This window comes from Amblyomma mixtum, chromosome 9 (genome assembly GCF_055824585.1).
Source record: "Amblyomma mixtum isolate Tamu chromosome 9, ASM5582458v1, whole genome shotgun sequence".
Classification (NCBI taxonomy): domain Eukaryota; kingdom Metazoa; phylum Arthropoda; class Arachnida; order Ixodida; family Ixodidae; genus Amblyomma; species Amblyomma mixtum.
Window position 1 is genome coordinate 54,055,898 of NC_143020.1, and position 18,361 is coordinate 54,074,258.

The 18,361-nt window shown below is 45.9% G+C and overlaps 1 protein-coding gene across 2 annotated transcripts in view; it reads right to left on the reverse strand.

The window, feature by feature from the left end:
• Window positions 1-18,361, reverse strand: part of LOC149329050 (aldehyde dehydrogenase, mitochondrial-like) — a 38,909-nt gene that overhangs the window by 1,544 nt on the left and 19,004 nt on the right. For both annotated transcript variants that reach the window (XM_089562056.1, XM_089562057.1), the window contains exons 4-10: window positions 15,230-15,356; window positions 11,115-11,176; window positions 8,699-8,941; window positions 5,396-5,498; window positions 4,236-4,420; window positions 2,757-2,914; window positions 320-484 (exon numbers count right to left, since the gene is read on the reverse strand). In XM_089562056.1, the coding sequence (XP_089418182.1) occupies window positions 320-484; window positions 2,757-2,914; window positions 4,236-4,420; window positions 5,396-5,498; window positions 8,699-8,941; window positions 11,115-11,176; window positions 15,230-15,356 (1,043 nt within the window). The remainder of the gene's footprint in view (window positions 1-319; window positions 485-2,756; window positions 2,915-4,235; window positions 4,421-5,395; window positions 5,499-8,698; window positions 8,942-11,114; window positions 11,177-15,229; window positions 15,357-18,361) is intronic.

Genomic DNA, 18,361 nt, shown 5'->3' on the forward strand with positions numbered 1-18,361 from the left:
TAACAGCCTCAAATTAGGCCTAATATGAACCATGTTGGGTTTTACAATCCCTACAAATTATCTAATCTCATATGTTTACCTGTTCTTTGGAGCTCCATATAAAAGTTACTTCCGGTGGAATATGCCCCGTTACCATAAGAAAACGTAGGCTATCTTTCCTTCTCATTACATGCAGCCCCAATTTACATTTGTGTTATTCTTAGCTTCATCTCGAACATCATTAAATGTATGTCTAACCTCACCCTGCTCTCGTCCCGTGTCCACACCTTGCCCCCATGCATTTAATACTTATATTCAGTGGAATACTTCGGATATATACCATATGGTTCCAGCTTGGAGGCCGTGCGCTACCGTAGTGGCTGTTGTGATGTCTTTTGTGAGCACGCCCGCAGCAAGCCCGTATGTGGTCTCGTTTGCCCGTCGAATCACTTCGTCGATGCTGGCGAACTTGAAGATGCTTTGTACAGGACCAAAGATCTCCTCCCTGCAAGTGTGAGGAATTATTTCCCTTATGAAGAGGATTATGAGGCTACTACGCAGCGGTTTTCGAGTGGCTGGTATTGTTTAATATTGTTAAGGTAGCGAATTAACGAGTTTTACATAAATGAAGATTTTCAGCAAGCAAGCAAGCGCCAAGGGCCGCCCCGGTCACGCAGTGGTTATGGCGCGCGGCTGCTGACCCGAAAGGCGCGGGTTCGATCCCTGCCGCGGCTGCCGAATTTCGATGGAGGCAAAATTCTAGAGACCCGTGTTCTGTGCGATGTCAGTGCACGTTAAAGAACCCCAGGAGGTCCAAACTTCCGGAGCCCTTCACTACGGCGTCCCTCATAGCCCGAGTTGCTTCGGGACGTTAAACACCCATAAACTAAAGCAAACCATTTGCTAATAATAGTCTGTGGTTCAGTGTATCCAAAAGAAGGTGCCCATGAGCGCCATGAGCGCATCTCGATTCTCTTGTGCAGTCTTATAATGCGAAAGAGTATCGAAAAGAGTTGTCCCATGTTGAATAATAGGTAGATTATAGTGTGAGATCTGAGAGGAGAGACCACGCTCGTACCACTAAAGCATCACGGGTGCGTTGTAGAAGCACATTCTATAAACGCTGCTGTTAGTTCGAACGAAAACATCGAAGCGCAAGTACAAATGCATTCAGCGTCGTCGACTTTCTTAGTTGCTTATAGAGAGAGACGTGCCTCCACAACATCAAGCTCGAAGCGCGTTTCACCGGATGCAAGGAAATCTTATGGCAAGTGCCGGTCACAAAGAGCACGATTTCTGAACCTTGAGTAGTATCTTAAAGTGCACAATGGACCATCGGTATACTGATAAACATTGAGGCTTTATGATCGAAATTACTTTTTCTTTAGATTGTCGGACTTACTACGCGCCCAATACGTCTTTTAAAACTAAGCCTTGTGGAACAGAAATCGAATAAAAAAAGACATAAACTTGGCTAGTAACAGGCAATACCTACAGCCACAAGCATTCAAGTTCGTCTACGTTTTTACAGTGCGATAGAATAATGTTAATAAAAGACCTGGGTCCTTGTAACTGGTTTAAAAAGTAGTGTTGAGACTGGGGTATGTCACGGCACGATGGTTATCCAACACATGGGCGGTGTGTGTCACCAGAAGTGACCATAGTGTTTGCCGTAGCGCATAACGAGTGAACGGCCCAACTTCCGCAGGAATAGGAAATGGGGGGGAGGGGGGATTAGTTTGCGTGAGAGGGCACAGCTATGGCTCCGCGTCACGTGTACAGGTCCATTAGGTATCTCTATATCCAGGCAGGAGCCACGTACCTAATAGTGGGGGAGGGCAGGGCGGCTGAGTGTGTGGTAGTTGCAAAGGACAGAAAGTGGGGTATTAGCCAGCGCTTAATGTCAATAGATTAGTGAGAGTGGTGAACGACTGCGACAGCGGTATTCTCATGGCTGGATCTGCAGCAATAAGGTCGAACTCTTATGTATTCTAATTCTAACCACGTATGCTTCCGAGGCCAGCGCTGCACGCGCTACCTGTACCATGGCGCGCTGGTTATGCTGTTGTGATTCGAGTTAACAAGGATGTGACGTGTATGCCCAAGCCAGGCAACCACCATCTATTTAACGTGGCTTCATTGATTTGCCAAACACTAATACTAAATGGTGTACGTCACCAAGACCTTTGTTCAGTTAAGGTGTCTGAGTACAACAAAACTGAAAAAACTCTGAAAGAAATGAAATATCGCAATATTGGGAAGAGGGAAATATGGTGTTACTTTAGCGGAGGACCGTCTCTGAAGGCTAGGAACAAAGCATTTCAGCAGAATTTTTTTTTGCATGATGTATAGAGTTCACAAATATTGTAGTTATTGGAAGATAAGCAGGATGGTATGCTAGCTCGTTGCTTTCTCTGGTGATGCTGCTCATGGGTACATACTGCTTTTTCGTTTCTTTTATGACTGGTGTGGTCAGATCAGTATAGCAAGCTGCGTTTACCGCTGTGTGCACCAGTGCACTGTATACATGGGAACGCGTAGCGCACACAGCATTCACAAAGAACACTCTCGATGGAAATAAAGGGCTACTATGGCCAATAATGAGAACGCATTTCTGCAGCATTTACACCGAGCGCTTACCATCACTTCGACCAATTTACTCTTTCCTTGTTTTACGAAGTAGCGTGCACGTCGAAGTCATCCAAGTAATTACCCCACTCGTGCACCCTCAGAGTTATTTTCAATAAATAAATAAATAGAAAAGAGCGCGCGCCTACTTGGCAATTGTCATGTTGTCCTCGACCTCCGTGAAGACGGTCGGCTGGACGAAGCACCCTCGGGTTCCGTGTCTGCCACCCCCGCACTGCAGCTTCGCTCCTTCTTTCTGGCCCAGGTTGATGTATCCTAGGATGCGTTCCATCTGAGTTTCGTCGATCTACGTACGGAAAAGTCACGCACAAGGCATGGAAGCACTCAGTGGGCAGTAAAATCAATCAATCAATCAATCAATCAATCAATCAATCAATCAATCAATCAATCAATCAATCAATCAATCAATCAATCAATCAATCAATCAATCAATCAATCAATCAATCAATCAATCAATCAATCAATCAATCAATCAATCCATCCAAATAAAATAAAATAATAAAAACATATACCAAATAATAAGTTGATAAATATTTAAGAATAATTATTTATTCCACCAACAATTACTCACCTGATTAATTAGCTAGCCTAACAATCAATCGCTTATTCAATCAGTCAGTTTACAAAGAATTGAATGAATGAACAAACTGAATGAACGTGTGAATCTTCAAGTCAATCAGTTACTCTGTGAATCAATCATTCAGTCAGCAAATCAATCTATCAGTCAGTCAGTATTCATTCTATGAGCAAACAAAGCAGTAAGTAGGTCATTCAAGGAATAAGCAAATCGGTCCATCTCTCAGCTAGTCTTTGCCACGTAGCAGGGTGAAAGATAATTGGCCAAGCTGGCATAACTTCATAGTTATATTGGGCAGCCCAACGGAAATGAAGACAAAATATGTAACGACATAGGCAGCATTAGGGACACGGAAAGACGGCAGCGCTGCTAAGCCCTTATGTCGTCGTGTTTTCTTTTGTTGCGAAAGCAACACTACTGGAGCCCAGCTCGGCTCGTCGCGTGTGCTCGTGGCGGTGTGTCTACCTAACGCCCTCGAGTCGCCGTTGCCTAGCAACAGCTTCAGCTGCGCTCCAACAGATGGCGCCGCGCCTAGCGAACCGTTACCCGAGCTTACCCGAGTTACTCGGGTGAGCTCGGGTATGTTCGGAAGAGCGTCGCGCAAGCTGCGCGAGTGGTTTCTCGGGAAGAGCAACATGGGTCGCACAAAGCCTACGGGTGGCTGTGATAGAAACGGTCACCAGCCAGTGCAATGATAAATCTCTTAACCGCTGCGCCACTGCGCTGGTAGGGGTATGAGGACTCAACGCCATCTATGAATGCTAAATCGAGAATGAAAAATTCTCATATATGTGCATTCACCCTCTGCTCGTATCGCCTCATGCTCTTAAGGCGGAGCTTAATTGCCCCCTCCAATTGAAGAATGAACACCTGCTTTCGCACGTGTTCTCAGTTTAACTACTTTAAACGCCCACCAATTTTTTTCGCCTGTTTACGCTGAACACCAAGCAGCATCGTGGAGGAAGTAAAAAACGGGGACAATCAGCCTGCTGGAGCGTGTGTCGGTGCATCCAGGGGCTCAAATCCGTACCTGAGCTCCCTGAACGGATCGCTCATCGAAGGGATCCCCGACGACTCTCTTCTTGGCCATTTCGACCGCCTTGGCCACGAACTGGTCGTAGATGTCGGCGTGCACGAAGGTTCTTGTGGCAGCGCAGCACACCTGTCCCTGGTTGTAGAAGGCTCCTTCGTGAGCCACGTAAGCGGCGAAATCCACTGCACGAAACGCCGCCGATGTGAGACACTGGGTTCTGTTCTGATGGCAAGTGTGACGAAATTCAGAGCTTGGTTAATAGGCCCATTTCTGAATCACATTCAGTGGCTCAAAAGCGCACGGACATATGGGAGCAGCAGCGGACAGATGCTATAGTGTCCTGCCCTCCTCCCTTGCGTTAGCTGATGTGTGTCCAGTCTCCCTCATTTCCTCATTTTCAATCCCTCTGATAAGGAAACGCCAAAAGAACGGAATACGAGAAAAGGTTAGGGAATTCTTCACAAGCACAGCGATCACAGATTTAAACCGACCAAAATAAACGAACAAGGGCTTTTATATGTTACGCGAGAAAATCTGAGACCACTGAAAACGTGGAAAGTTATAAATCACACTGAAGTCTGGTACAAAGCTCAGACAACGTTTAATTTAACGGTTCGTCTCAAATGTCTCCGCAATTTCACAAAGGCTGCCGCTAGCCTAGTAGACTCTGGCGCTTATAGAATGTATAGTTCCGAGATGGCTGGTGAGGACGCCACCCAAATATTTTGGCGCCTCTTTCTAGGCATTACTCACGTAACCTCGGGAGTTCTTGTTAATACGAACGTCCGCCTTTCTCGAACTAGTGTTTTAGTCCTGTCAATATCAGGAAAATAAAAAGGTTTTCCTCCGTCCGAAGTCTGCATAATTCAAATTAATTATCTACCCACTTCGAGTTCAAATTCTATGAATACCTCAGCTAATAGAGTTACTTCCATCCTATAAGCTCAATTACTTTCTCACCGTTCTGGATACAAAATAACGCCCCTAGAATGTTTTTGCACTGTTGAATGTACAAAATTGCGGGACGCAGGGGATAGTTACGTCACCTATTCAACACTGCAGGGTTGAAAAGAAATTTAAGTGATATGTGAAATGAAAGGTATCCCCCTTGAGAATCAAGAACTTAAATCGAAGGCAAGGTCAGCGGAGGGACTCACGGTCGGCGTCCGGGAAGATGATCAGAGGACTTTTGCCACCTAATTCGAGTGACACTTTTTTGAGGTTAGACGTTCCAGAGGCTTGGAGGACAAGCCGGCCAACCTGCGGGGTTACAGAAGCACAGCAGGCGATTGTAGTAATGGTGCTGGCATCACAAAGTTTGAGAAATATACCTATGAACAGCAAATATAAAAGAGAACACAAAACAAATTTCACTGGGTTTTCTCGTAACGTGAGACCAGTTTTCACGTTTAGGTCTTGAAGTTCTGCTATTAAGTTATTGGTTTCGTGTATGCGTAAAGAGTTTATGGAATCTGTCGCAGAATACATTGGCCATGGTAGCCATTACACGGGTCATACTGCGTATCTGTCATGGGACTAGCACCTATGAACTATAACCTTGCTATTTGATACACCATATCATGCCGACCACGGCCGAGAGATCTCGGGCAAGGCCAGTAATATCAACTGATGCTGTAAAATAAGAAGCACGTAGTAGGGGGCGCCTGAGAGTTACTTTGGCATATGAGTTCAGGGAAATTGCGGGTATAGTTTGGCCGTAGCTTGCTCACTAGAGTCTCCTAAAAGTCGTTTTGAGAGGCCCACGTCTTCCAGCACATGTAGCTGGGCTGACTTTGATGACGCCTTTATGTGAAGCTGAACAGGCGGCGAGCTTTTTTTTCTACCGTGACAACTGTTTAGGCCACGCTTATGGGTCTGCATAGCCGCAGTTGTCGGCGCAAGTGTGCGTAAAGGAAAAGAAGGAAAAAGGAAACCGAGGTGTGGAGCTCGACGCTGACTGGTCTGAACACTCGTCAGTAGTTACGTCATACGGAGAGAGAAAAAAGTCTGGTGGGGGACTTAAGCTCTACGTTTAAGCGTATGACGTGACAGCTTTCCTTTTGTGCACGTAGACGGGGACGCTGTTTCTCTTTCAGTATGTGAAGGAACACTAGACATACATATAAAGCCCCACTTTAACCAAGACGTATGAACATGCCTGCGTGGCCTTATAATAGCGCGTCTAACTCGGAACCCGAGGGTCATGGGTTCGTCCTATGTGGGGTGCCTAGGTGCGGTTGCTAAGAATACAGCGATGGGTCTTCTGCGTAGCAGTTGAAAGGTGACGCTTGTTATGAGAGTCACCGTATGCTCCGTGTTCATATGAGGGTGAGAAGGACGGCGGCCGAAGGCCCGTGCGCTTGGTGTGTTGCTCGTGGTTGCTCCGATTACAAATGATCCGATACGCCGCTGGCTTGGCCGGCGCCATCTATGGGAGCCTCAGGTAACAAATTTTTCCGTCACGCCGATGGCAACGCCGGCACCAGCTTTTCTTAGGCGCGGGATACTTACGCTGTCACTTAATGAGTGCAGCGCACCACACTGACCGTTTTTGCCATATGCCCGTTTCTTTCATTTCGCCTGTCGCAATGGTCGCCCACCTTAAACGGATGGTTTAAACACAACTCCTTACTTCCCGCAATACACAATTACTCCACAATTTTGGTAGCTGCCATGGTAGCTGCGTGACGTGTGAAAGAATCTAGTAGCCATCTCTTAACTGGTGTACGCAAAAGCGATGCTACGGAGGGTAGTGCGAGGATGAAAAGGTTCCGGAAAAGAGCTCTCCAACTTTCGCTCGTGATTGTGGGCTCTCTGCTGCGTGTATAAATGTATTATTTGGCTCAGGTGCTCGTGACAATAAAACACAGTGGTCGAGCTCTTGATGTGCTCTCCTCGGAAGGTGTTTCGGCTTTTGTTACCCTCGCTGAGCACCGTTCAGTGCCACTTTAACATTACAACTACTATTTTTCTTTCGATGACATGCTGCTATGTCCTCACTTTAAGTTCAAACATCGTCATTGTCTCCACTTTCCTGTCCAAAGTTTAGTAACGATAAGACATACCTCTCGTTACATACCTGTGCTCGGTTTCTCGGGGGTGAAATCTATTGAAGGTGTGTCTTTGACCGCATGCTGCGTAGAAAAGTATCGAGTGCCATGGCGCTCTTTCGCCAAAGCTATTCTCGCGACATAAAAATTAAATATCTTTATCATCTCTTCTTGTATTAAGGGAGTAATTACTCACTGACATCCATCCAAGCGCAGCCATACGGCTACAAAGGAAAGCTGTACAGTTTTCTCAGAAAATCTCAGAAACCACGGAGCAGGACAAATTTGTCTTTAACTACGAAGTGTCTGAGAAAGCTGTATAGCTTTCCTCTGTAGCCGCTTGGCTGCGCTCGGGTGGATGTCAATGAGTAATTACTCCCTTATTACAAATCTACTCCACCTTGGGGGATTCCCCTAAACATTTGACCATCATCTCTTCTTATATATGCTTTTCATTTTAGGGACGTTGTTAAACTGCTATTCAACACTTGACAGCGCCTGCAAAATGCTATCCACGACAATATCATTATCTACGTTATATCTTCGGCTGGGCCCACACTAAGATATGGTCGTTGTCATCAGAAACCATACGTGCAGCCGAGTGTGGCCTGATTGAGGCAATCATGGGACTAAGGGCTGATGCAGGAGCGACTCATGCTCATGGGGTGGTCACTTGATCGCCCCACCGTGTGGCTGGGCACCTTGCGCTTAGAACATCACCACCGGTTACAACCCGGTCAGAACATCGCCACTGACACTGAACCCAGAAACGGGCGCCTACAACGGCGTCGTTAAAAGGAGTTTGTCGTGTATCCAGGGGTAGAAAACTTACATAGACGCCATAATAAAGGTAATCTCAAATGACTTTAAGTTAATCCAGACGTCAGCGCCAATTCTTCTCATAGCGGCCGGAGGAAAGCCAACCGGAGCGTCGTATCGTTGTCATGGCAACGATATACAGCAGAAAAAAAAAATCATGCCAAGCGGGATTCGAACCACTGCCTGCAAAAACACAGAAGCTTAGTTTTCCTGCGCCTGATACAACTCGGCTATCTGTGCTTTTTTTTTGTCTTTATTGCCTGTTTTGTCGGCTATCTGTGCTTCTTTTTTGGCTATCTGTGCTTCTTTTTTGTCTCTGCCGTTGCTTGCAATGCTAACCCTGGCAAAGGACTGGCAACCCTGCCGTTTGCAGTTGCGGGACACGGTGGCCCCAACTGGCATAGGACAGGGTTAATTGGAGAGACATGGGAGACGCCTTTGCCCTGTACTGGACGCAGTCAGGCTGATGATGATAATGTGGCTTGCATGCGCAGCCATTATTCATTTTTAGCCCCCAGTGCTCCTTCAGTCACCAGGGTGCAATGAAGTATTTCAAACCGAAACTTGCTAAGTTTACTGTGCATGGCTCACCTGCGTAGATCCCGTGAAAGCCACCTTGCTGATGTCTGGGTGGCTAGCAACAGCGGAGCCAGCGGTCTTGCCGTATCCCGGCAGGATGTTGACCACGCCGGGAGGGAAGCCAGCCTCGACCACGTAGCTGGCTGTGAGCAGTGCCGTAAGCGGGGTCTGCTCGGCGGGCTTGAGCACCACAGTGTTTCCCATGGCGAGAGCCGGACCGAGCTTCATGGCCACCATCACGATCGGCCCGTTCCACTGCACACGCGGACACAGTTAGACGAGCATGGAAACAACTCCAGATAGTTATTGTTCTGAGTAATAAATTGATTGTGCTGGCATTTTCCCGCCATCATGACAGACAGTTATACTACACAAAGTTACATTTAGAGATGGAATAATTTTTTTCCGCCACCCGATTTAAATCTGTGACGCCCAGACCAAAAAGGTATGAAACGTGTAGCCAGTAAGGAACGTCATGAAACGTTACTCAGAGCATGAAGTCTGGTTAAGTGTAAAATGGCACTAAACTTGTATCTAAATGTTTTTTGTCAACCACAAGTGGAAATTCGAGTCGTTATTTTGAAGACAGGTCTGCCTCTTGGAAGAACACGAGTGCGCACTAGCAAAGTTACTGGGCATGTCCACAATTGTTGGCTACGTGGTTGGCGTTTTAAAATGAATGGTGGTTGGCATCCGCACAGGAAAATACACGTCTTTAAGCACCGGAGCATAGTAGCGAAAACTACTGGTAGGGGAGACACATGTAATTCTTGTTTTGACCTCTTCTAGCCTAGGAAGGCTCCTTCTTTCGTGAATGTGCCCTCTTTGCCACCACAACGCGCTAATATTTCGATACAAAACGACTTCAGTTTGTCATCAGTGGCTTTTCAAAGATGAACAGGAGTCCTGTGTTAGTATGATGCCCTTAGTTAGGCATAAACTGTGGCACCTAAGCGGCTCAAGGTATCGCAACTGGAGAGGAATGAAGGTTGTCTCCATTTTTACTGTCGCTGTTTTTTGTGGACGTTTAGATAAAGTCAGCCCAGCTTTTTGTCAAGAGATGGTGTATGCTACATGATGCTCATTTTGGATAAAATATTCTGTTGACCTCACCTATCGTGAGCTTCGAAAAAGGCTTAAGCTCACACCGAGTTGTTGTCCAGGTAACGTCTGTGCGGCAGCCAGTGGGCACGTCCGACAAGGGTAATTTCAAAATGCGTTTTTGTGTTAGACGTGCAAGATTCTGCTGTTTGTATCTATAGAAACCTACCAAAATGTTTTAAAGCTCTGACAACTGCCGCTCTGATTCTATGGTGACAATTTGAAAACTGGAAGAGAGGCTGCATGATTACTTAACCCCGTCGTAAGAATTCCGGTGAGTGGAATCTTACATAAAAGGTATATCGGAAGTCCTGCGTTCCAAGTATCTTTTCATTGTGACTTGTAATCTGACCATCACGTAAACATTTCGTATAAAGTTTCTCGCCTCCTCATCGCAATTGCATCTCCGTCTTCCTCGTCCATTTTCTGACCTAACCAGGCTGCCTGATTCCGAACAGCGCTCAGTAGAAAAATAAAGCAGTCAAAATATTCTGAGCGAACGGCACAGGATCAAGAGTGTAAAAAAAAAATCGTATGGTGCCGTCCTTGGCGCTGGCGAAAACAGTGCAATAGATTTATGGCTGCAACTGCACCTGGTTACATACACCTTGATAGCTGTTGTTTTTTCCGTAATTGGTCTCTAATCGAGCTAGTTAGTACATTGAGAGAAATTTCGGAGTGCGTAACGAAAACTGAGAAATGTATAGTACTAAATGGGGCCCGAATTTTTAACCGAGCTCTAAACGCTCTGGTTACAAAAAATGAAAAGTACACGATGAAACGAGCTCACCGTATATTGTAATTTTTTTTCGAAATTGACGCCCCGGTACATATTTCAGTTGCCACTACTTCTACGAATTACATCGCATGTTACACGAGGAGTAAGCCAGTAACTCTGAAGGCGTCGCGAATGAAATGCAAGCTATATGTGTTTTCAAGCTGACTGCGTGATTTTTCGACGTGTACATTTGTTTCCGCTTGCGTTCAGCAGGAACTCATAACAATGGTTCCATAGCACGTACTTATATTAAACAACTAGGCATAGTTCCCAAACTGTGAGATTGCGCCGCGGAAGTATGCGTCTTAGGAACAAGATATTGAGGTTTGCTAACTTTTCTAAATTAAGAGTTGATTAGGCAGTATGCTTCACATGGTGGACTTAGGCGTTAGCAGGATTTTTCTATGCAATTCCGTGAGTAGAGAGAGAGAGAGACTTTAATGAATAATGAAGTAGGCCGACCCTAATAACTAAGCTCACCTTAGTGCGACGGAATTTGCGCATTAAAAAAAGGGAAAACAAAGGTAACCAAGCATATGGCTCACTCACAGGTATGATCTGGCCAACCACCCCCACGGGTTCACGTCTTGTGTAGACAAACGCATTGCCATCTGTGCAAAAATGAAACATGAATGATGAGGCATGCGCACCCTATGGACCCCCAAAAAGGAAAAACAATGGCAGGTGAGCTTCGCAGGTATGCGCGTACCAGGCGTGGAAGGAGGGAAAGATATGGATTGGACTTCAGCGTCACGGTATGCAAATAAAACGAGACTGGTTATTTGAAAGTAGACTTCGTACTCGTTGAAAAATCTGCCGCCACGAGGTTTCTAACTTAGGATTCCGCCTTATTTGAGCAGCCGTGGTACCTAAACGTATTATACCTCTAGAAGCTAGAATTGCGAGGGGAAATAAATCCACAACTCGAACGCAATGATGAATCGGAAAAGTACTGAAAGTTCAGATGTCGCTCCATTTCGGGAAAAAAAAATCTATTTCCTTATCACCATAGTTGAAAGAAATCTTGTTACCATATATTTCGGTGGCTGGCACTACAACAAAAAAAGGAATTGGTTCGAAATTTAACTCAATTCTCGCACAAAACTGGCTTGTTTGTTCGTAACTCTCGCCGACAGTAACCTTGCGATGCGATATCAAATTGCACCCTTTTCTGCGTCTGCGTCCGGAAAATATGTTAGCCATGTTTTGAATTCCGCAAGATTTAGCCTTGTCGCTGTGGTACAATGGAAGTTGCGATTTGCGGGATTTGACCACTTGCGGTCTTTGAAGAGCCAGACTCATCTTAACCGACTGTCACTTCTGGCTCATGACGAGTCCAGCTTGTCGTGTGCTTTCTGGCACCCTGTGTTGAGTTCGAGTTGAATAGGGCTCGTACAAAGCATTTTTTTTAGTTTGGTGACAGATGGCAGCATAGGTACCAAACGATAGTTTGTTGTCATAAAGAAATTGGCGGGGGCTTAGCTTTGGTTAAGCCTGGTAGGCTGCGGAAGCAAAAGCGCAGCGCCTCTAACTGAAGGAATGCAGCGCGCCGCGTCTACAGGTCACGCGTGGCTACCGGCCGCCGCTGCGCGACGACTCAAAACGTCTTCGGTAATTTTTTTATTGCGAAAGCAATACTGCTCGCAGTTTGAGCCTTCAGCGTAGCGCGACGGTGGACAGGTTTGACGTTTTCCTTGACGTCGGGTGTTAGGTCACACCGGCTGAGAAAACCAGGGCCCCAACTCGTGCCGTCGGCGGAGAGCGGCGGTAGACACGGCGGGAGGTGAACCTCTCGCTTCTCCCGCTAGGAGCGCTGCGGCCGGAGTGAATTCACCATCATCATCATCATCAGCCTGACTACACCCACTGCAGGGCAAAGGCCTCTCCCATGTCTCTCCAATTAACCCTGTCCTTTGCTAGTTGCCGCCATTGTATCCCCGCAAACTTCTTAATCTCATCCGCCCACCTAACTTTCTGCCGTCCCCTGCTACGTTTGCTTTCTCTTGGAATCCACTCCGTTACCCTTAAGGACCAGCGGTTATCTTGCCTTCGTATTACATGCCCTGCCCAAGCCCACTTCTTCCTCTTGATTTCAACTAGGATGTCATTAACCCGCGTTTGTTCTCTCACCCACTCCGCCCTCTTCCGATCTCTTAACGTTACACCTATCATTTTCCTTTCCATAGCTCGCTGCGTTGTTCTTAACTTAAGCTGAACCCTCTTTGTTAGCCTCCACGTTTCTGCCCCATAGGTGAGTACCGGTAGGATACAGCTGTTATATACTTTTCTCTTCATGGATATTGGTAAGCTACCATTCATGACCTGAGAGAACCTGCCATACGCGCTCCACCCCATTCTTATTCTTCTAGTTATTTCCCTCTCATGATCCGGATCTGCGGTCACTACCTGCCCTAAGTAGACATATTCTCTTACTACTTCTAGCACCTCGCTACCAATTGCGAACTGCTGTTCTCTTGCAAGGCTATTGAACATTACTTTGGTTTTCTGCATGTTAATTCTTAGCCCCACCGTTCTACTCTGCCTGTCTAGCTGATTGATCATGCTTTGCAGTTCTTGTCCTGAGTGGCTTAGCAAGGCAATGTCATCAGCGAATCGCAAATTACTCAGGTATTCTCCATTAACTCTTATCCCAAACTCTTCCCATTCCAGTCCCCCGAATACCTCCTGTAAGCAGGCAGTGAAGAGCATTGGCGAGATCGTGTCTCCCTGCCTGACACCTTTCCGTATTGGAATTTTATTGCTGACTTTATGGAGAACTATAGTAGCTGTGCAATCGTTATAAATATCTTCCAATATTTTCACATAGCACTCTTCCACACCCTGATTCCGCAATGCCTGCATGACAGCTGAGGTTTCCACTGAGTCGAATGCTTTCTCGTAATCAATGAAGGCTATATATAGGGGTTGGTTATATTCTGCGCATTTCTCTATCACCTGATTGATAGTGTGAATGTGGTCTGTTTTCGAGTATCCTTTACGAAAGCCTGCCTAATCATTTGGTTGACTAAAGTCCAAGGTTGTCCTGATTCTATTAGCGATTACCTTAGTATATACGTTGTAGGCAACGGACAATAAGCTGATTGGTCTGTAATTCTTCAAGTCCTTCATACCAGTTGTATAAACAGAGCTCCAGCTCGTGCCGTCGGCGCAGAGCGGCGGTAGACACGGCGGATGCGGGCTGAAGAAACTGATGAAGTTGCGCAATTTCCGGGCTTTACCAAGCTGAGCCTCTGCCAATTTTTTATATTTTGTTTTTGATGTTGTTGCGACTGAGAGAAAGAAAGCATAATTTACAGCTGGTATGACGTCACAGTGGCAGCAGCGTCACAGGTGCGCAGCGCGCCAATAACACACACTAACTGCAGCCGCGCTCTCTGAAGGAGCGAGTTGGTCGCCCATAATCTACAGCTGGTATGACGTCACAGCGGCAGTAGCACCACAGGTGCGCGGCGCGGCGTAACTGCAGCCGGGCCATCGGAAGGAGCGAGTTGGTCGCCCATATTCACTCCGCTAAAGGTCAAACGTAACTGCGGCCGGGTCACACGAAGGCTTGAAAGTGCGAGTAGTATTGCTTTCGCAATAAAAAAAGTTTGTTAGGGGTTAATGTCCAGAAGTGACGCGCAAAATATGAGGGAAGCCGTATTGGAAGGCTCCGGATTAGGTCGGTCCATCTGCGTTTCTTTAAGTGCAGTGAGATCGCGCAGCGTGCAGCTATTTTTCTATTTAACCTAAGTCTAAATACGTCCCGCGCGGCCAGGATCGAACCTACAGTCTTGGAAAGCCGAGCACCAAAGGTACTGAGCCACTACAGCAGGTCGTAAGTGTTAAGGAATATTGGTATGGTATAATTTGCTATGGTATGGTATAGTATGGCATGGTGTGGTATGGCATGGCATAGTGTGGTACGGTACGGTACTTAATATAAAGTCGTAATACGTCGAGTTTAAATCCGCAAAGGTGCCCATAGGCAATGAGCGCTGTTTAGTCTAGGGCTAGGAATTAATTTTGACAGTTTGGGGTTCTTTAACATGCATTGATGTCGAACACACGGAGTTGTTTGAAATCCGCCCCCATCTAAAATGTGAAAATGCAGCTGCCTTTATAGGAATTATATCCCGCGACCTCGGTGTCACCATCCGAACACTATAGCTCAGCTAAAATGAAAAAAAAAAAACATGCTGGCAATTTTCCTCAGAAAAGGTTTACAGAAACTGCTTTTTGAAGTATATATTTTTGGGAAACGGGACACATATAATTGTGCATACCAGGAAAACCACTCTACAAATTATATCGAACATTCTCGGAAAATATGTAAAGATATGAAAAAATTGTATGTTACTATTATGGAAACACTGAAGATTGGTTCATTATTCTGATATGGAGCAAAATTCTTCTTTCCAAGGGTTTCCATCGATCCCATCGAATAGTTGAGACTGCCATTGAAAAATAATGGGGAAGGCTTTTAACGGCAGCAAAAACGTTATTAGAAAAACATGCAAGACTGCCATCGGGTGATCTGCGTATACATCGATCGTTGTGAAATGTTACATTATATGAAAACATTGCGTTCGTAAACGGTTTCCCACCCCAAAAATGTTTTTGTCCGGAATTGCTGGGTACGCAAAAATGAATTTACAACTCACCTAACGGTATCGTTTTGCCGTGGACTTTGTCAGCAAAGCCAGCGCAGTAGCGAAGACCAGAGATGGCGAACGCTACGTCTCCCTGAGAGTTGCTGAACGGTTTCCCGTTGTCGAGTGTCTCGAGGCTCTGAAAAGTTGAAAGTGCTGTTCCAAGATCTTTCACCATCAAAAACATGAGGAAAGTAGTATTGTTCGCAGCCAATATGATAGGTTAAAATGTTTATAAAGAAATGAGTCGTCATTTAAACAGGAGTGAGAGAGAAAGCGCACCTTTGTTTTGAAAAAGAAAATGACTATGACCGATCTAGGTATCTACGTCTTTCCCGCTAATAAAAGTATATACAATGTGTGTTTTTAAGAAAAAGATGAATTTCTTGTTTGCATGTTGGTGTGGAAGCGGTTGACAGTTTTCTTCAATCTTTACGGTTGATGAGTTCTTTGCTTGGTCGTCTTTCCTGTCAAGCACAGTGGTTTTATGGTTTAGTTAGCATTTTTAGGGGAAAGCACTGTTTCGAAGGGTGAACCGCAAGCAAGATCTTGAGATGCTCATATGCTTGCGCTGTAGGTCGGTTTGTGCCAAGTGAAATATATAAATAAAAAGAAATCAAATAAATATCCAGGACTGGGATGCCAACCCCCCGGAGGATTGAACAGGTCAGCTTCGCAGGCCGCTGGACGATAGCACCAGGCTATCGCCGCAGTTTTTTCCTTTATTGCATTGAAGCACACCTACAGTGACAGGCATCAAGTCCGATTTAACCGGGTCGCATCACGTAACCCGTCCTACACAATCACACCAGCATTCAGCTCTCACTTCGCCCACACATCAGAATTCCGGGAGACACACACATACATCGAGGAAAAGGAGCCAGGCAGGAGGCCGATCCTACGCAGCATATACCCCCCCCCCCCCCCCCATCCTTACCATAGCACACTACTCTCTGAAGAGAGACTTCGATAAACAAGGCGGCTCTGCGTGGAAATCTGTCATGAGACTTTTCAACGGGTTAAACAGTCCTATGAGGATGAAAAGACCCCACGAATCCTTACACCCTTCAATTGTAGGCAGAAATCTTAGGGTATAGGGTGCAATCTCAATGTCCTTCTTGACAGTTCGTGGAAGAATGTCCCTCCAAAAAACACAGCATCACGAGAGAACACAAAGCAGTGATCAATAGTTTTTGGCTACTGACACAAGCGACAGTTCACAAACCATGGCACAAGAGTCCCTTTTTTACGAAGCCATGTTCTGACAGGTAAGGTTGACGTGTGAAGTTTAAAAAAGAAAGCCTTTGCGGCCGATTGAACATACATCCCTTGCCACCGCGTCAATACACTGTTGTCTAGAAAGGTGAGGTAAAGTTGCCAATACAATGGCACAGGAAACAACGTCTCCGTCGGAATTTTTGTCATCTGTATTCTCGATAGACAGTAAAAAATTCTAAGGAAAACCCCCAGCCGAACACGCCTTGTGTTAAAGTTCAACACGCTCTCGCGCTGTGCATTGGACATCGTCTTTTTTGTCCACTAATACTGTTCTGAAACTAATATTCGCGCTTTGAGCTATGTGGAGGCAGCAACAGAAATGTGCGCTGCGTGCGTTGGCGTGGACAGCGATGTGGCAGATACACGGAACTAGAGCAATACGTGTTGGCGTTGACAACACTGCTGCAGAAATGCAGCACTGCAGCATAGGCCACCGGCGTACATTAGGCGAATTGGCATGGACAAATAAAAAGTTGAAGACGCACATAACTGGCTCCCTGGGACATTGGAAACTTCAATCGCGCTTTCAGCTACGTGGCGTTAGTGTCCACATGCGAAAAGCTGGGCTTTCGCTCAATATTTCATGCTTAGCCATGCTAAACCCCCAGCAATTTTTGACGTCGGTTGCAGGAAAAAATTTCGGCAGTATTCACAGTAAACAATACGTTTATTCAGTCGTTCGTTCGTTAGTTTATTCGCGTTTCTTACTACTTACGTCCTTTGGAAGCAGCTAGGATGACTGCCGGGCGTGCGAGACGTTCTTCCTCTAGAGCGGGTACTGTTAGCAAACAATTTGCCCATCACGGAATATTGCGTGTGCGGAGGCTCATTTCTTATTCTTGTGGGATGTCTCAACCGCACAAAAGGAAATACGCTTTGTCGGGACTCGAGGTCATCGCAAGAACGGGCGGAGCGTAGTCTGCTGAACACTGCTTTCATTATGTTGCCAGCCTTGATGGCACCAAACGTACTTGGCGGATCTCCGCTAGTCCAAAGATGCGTTGTGTAGCAAGCACAACGGTGCCCAGTTTTTTCGCCAACTATAGCGCTTGTTCTACAGGTTGGAAATGGCGTTAAGAATGCTGAAAAAAAAGAAGTCGACTGTATGCAGGTATAGTATCAGAAAAAGAGAAATTAGAACAGAATATTTTGTTGTAAATCAAGAGGCGATTTCTTTCTGTGTGCAGTTACTTTAGGTTGTCTTAGAACATGGAGTTGTGCAAAAATATGCAGCTGGCCATGGCTCACATCTGGAGGGATAAACCCATTCTCTTGATCCCGTGCCTTTACTGTGCTGTAATATTGAGAATATACAATCAACTGGCCCAACCGTTTGTTTTGTTGGTGTTCTGCTAGATATTGACAGTCTCCATTTTCATCTCTATGCTTTCAAGAATGACGAAGGCAACCTGAATGTGTGCCCAGTGGATATCAGTTAAAGCAACATGTTAATTACCGGTGGCTTAAACTCAAGGAACTTATTGAACTGGACCTGGTTTTGGGTAAAGTAATGAATAACACATTCAGAGAGCGCGGAGGAATTGGCGGTCGTCCGTCCTTTCTGTATTGAGATTGCCTTAACACGTGACATAAGCGCTTTTCATGTGGGGCCGCTGCGCGCCGGATTCGATCTCGTGTCTTTTGAGAACTTCAAGTATAGCCGAAGTAGACAGGGGCGGTGCTACGGACATGTCTAGGATATTTTATAAAAGTCTTGCTTCAAACCGCGAACAGAGAGAAGCCGATTTATTGAGAAGGAAGATATTTTTTCCAGCGTGTGAAAACCGCCGACATGTTACTGTTCGTAGGGAGCGGTGTTTTACCGGAGAAAGGTGGAAAGAGATCTAAGAAAACAAAAACAAATAC